The sequence below is a fragment of the Silene latifolia genome, chromosome 3 (assembly GCF_048544455.1).
Source record: "Silene latifolia isolate original U9 population chromosome 3, ASM4854445v1, whole genome shotgun sequence".
Classification (NCBI taxonomy): domain Eukaryota; kingdom Viridiplantae; phylum Streptophyta; class Magnoliopsida; order Caryophyllales; family Caryophyllaceae; genus Silene; species Silene latifolia.
Window position 1 is genome coordinate 129,980,393 of NC_133528.1, and position 2,352 is coordinate 129,982,744.

The following is a 2,352-nucleotide window of genomic DNA, read 5'->3' on the forward strand; positions in this document are numbered from 1 at the left end:
TTACCTCTTTTTGAGAGCAATCGCAATGATAGGACTACTCACGATTATCGACGGTGGATACTTCGATTTGCAAAAAGAAAAAAGGAATATTAGATCTATGGTTGACTTCATAGATGGAGTACATGTGAGATAAGGCAAGATCGTGTATACATATACTATAACTAGCAAGCGGATTACTGAGAATAATACATTACTTTCGTTTTAGCGAGAAGTTATATATTTCTCTTTTAAAGTGTTTTATTCTAAGAGTTATCTAGTGCTGATCAATTTTTTATTTTTGTAGGTTTTTGTGGGTCATCGTTTATGTGCAAGAGGAATCATTGTAATTTATACGGTTATAAATCACCCATTTTATTTTATCGAGGTCTTTGTGCTAAAAGTAATACTCCATTATTAGGTTGAAATATGCATCATATGCTTATAGGGGATAAAAGACAAAAAGTGCTCTTCCTGGGAATCTATAAATAAGCGTTTAAACAATCCCTTGCTTCACAACACCAAGTACCATTTTATAGAGAAGTAAGCTACGGTAATTAATTAAATTATTCCTCCCTTTAAAAGCCTAAATCATCACTGAATAACTCGTTGTTGTCAACATTGTACAGGTAAATTAAGCAAAAAATGGCAACAGCAAAGATGATGTTCAAGGAGGTTGCTGAAAAAGAAGTCGTTTTCGACAATTCGGTAATTCAAGACAACCACAAAGTAACCTTAGGTATCTTGTACAATAACAACAGGAACGAGAAGGAGTTAGTGGTGTATGACACTCATAATTGGTCTGGAGATGTGACCGGAGCATACCCAACTATACCTTTTAGCAATATTGGAGAATATGAAGTTTTTATTCATCAAGGCTTAGAAGGCTCCAAAGGAGGAGTGGTGTACGTTGATGGCACTGACACGACTTCTCGCAAATGGCTTGTCGCTTTCGACACTCCTAACAACAAGGTATATTTAATGACTCCTGGAATTCTACAAATCTACAATCTTAACATTACTACATTCATCCTGAAAAACATTGTTTTACGTCTTTTAATAAATTGTATCACACCTTAAAAATTCATTTTTGATATGAAATCATTATTATCATAATATTATACATGAAATCACTTAATAATATATTCCCTCCGTTTAAGGTGATGGAACCATTCATACATGCTTGACCACGCTACTTTATTAATATATACGACGGTTTGTCAGCTTCTCATGAAACCCTTTTTATCATTGTGAGACAGTGTCATGTGGAAGCCGGGCCAATTGGAGCAACTGACTGGAACGCGGTAGAAGTACTCCTGAATCAAGCTGATACCGATAGCCACCATACTGATCCGGTCTTTGAGGGAAGAGCAGCGGCCCGATTTCGCGGTGACGATGGAAACAAACGTCGCTTGGAAGTATTATTTGTTAATTAAATAATTATCGAACGGAGGGGAATGCGAGTCATGCTAGCTCCTGCTGCATTCTGTGACTTATATTACTCCGTACTAAATAAGAGCATCCCTCCTTTAGTAGGGGTTACCTTACCATACAACTAAAGTGTAATCCCTACATGGTGCTTTATTAGTTTAATTCACTTCATACATTACTCAAAAGTTTGTGAGAATTTAGGGAAAATTACAAATAACCACCAGGTATTTGCGTTTTTTTACAAATTACCACCACGTATTTGCATTTTTACAAATAACCCCCAACATTCACGGTATACTCCCCGATCACCACCGTATTTTTACCCCGAACATTGTTTTTCTTAATTTCCGACTTGTTAAGTGATGATTTACGCAAAATTCCAAAATTACCCTCAATTACTTACACTAACTGATTAATCTCAATCCCAAATAACATAACATATCCCTCTTCTACTCGATTTCCCTAAATCCCCGAAATTGAACCCTAAATTCCAAAATTCCCCAAATCAATCTATCAATTTCTCTCAATCTCTCCATGCCAATAATGCTCATTTTTTCATGTTGTCATATTACTGCACTTAGAAAAACGAAATCAAATCTTTATACCAGCTAAATCAAACCTTTCATCAAATGATTTGAGTTCTCAAGGTTAACTGACGAACAAAGCGAGTCAATCAGACCATCTATTGGCACTTGATTCTTGTAAGACAGTACAGGCAAGGGTTAAGACAAAGCACATAGCATTCTTGTCTAAGCAATATGAACAAAATACAAATCCAAGAAAACAAGCTTTACAGGTGTGGTAGAAGAAGAACATATAATTATTTTGTGGTAAATCAAATATTCAGATTCCTTCCTTTTTGCTCCCTTATCTACTCTCTGTAGCTGTGAATGTGAAATTATACACTGCAAACATTTACGAGAGAAATTAATCGATTGATTTGAG

At 35.5% G+C, this 2,352-nt stretch overlaps 1 protein-coding gene across 3 annotated transcripts; it reads left to right on the forward strand.

Moving 5' to 3' along the window:
* Positions 1–256: 256 nt before the first annotated feature.
* LOC141646287 (uncharacterized) lies at positions 257–1,624 on the forward strand. Of its 3 annotated transcripts, none has more exons than XM_074454235.1 (3): positions 257–519; positions 606–948; positions 1,236–1,624. In XM_074454235.1, exons 2-3 carry the CDS (start codon positions 622–624, stop codon positions 1,410–1,412), a joined length of 504 nt encoding a protein of 167 aa, XP_074310336.1. In that variant the 5' UTR covers positions 257–519; positions 606–621; the 3' UTR covers positions 1,413–1,624. The 3 variants fall into 3 exon arrangements, with proteins under 3 accessions (XP_074310336.1, XP_074310333.1, XP_074310334.1); XM_074454232.1 differs by having other exon boundaries at positions 258–529; XM_074454233.1 differs by lacking the exon at positions 257–519 and having other exon boundaries at positions 536–948.
* Positions 1,625–2,352: the final 728 nt, after the last annotated feature.

Coding starts and splice junctions, on each gene's coding strand:
- LOC141646287 (XM_074454235.1), top strand. CDS start 622: ATGGCAACAGCAAAGATGATGTTCAAGGAGGTTGCTGAAAAAGAAGTC. Junction 949..1,235: donor TCGACACTCCTAACAACAAG/GTATATTTAATG, acceptor ATTGTGAGACAG/TGTCATGTGGAAGCCGGGCC.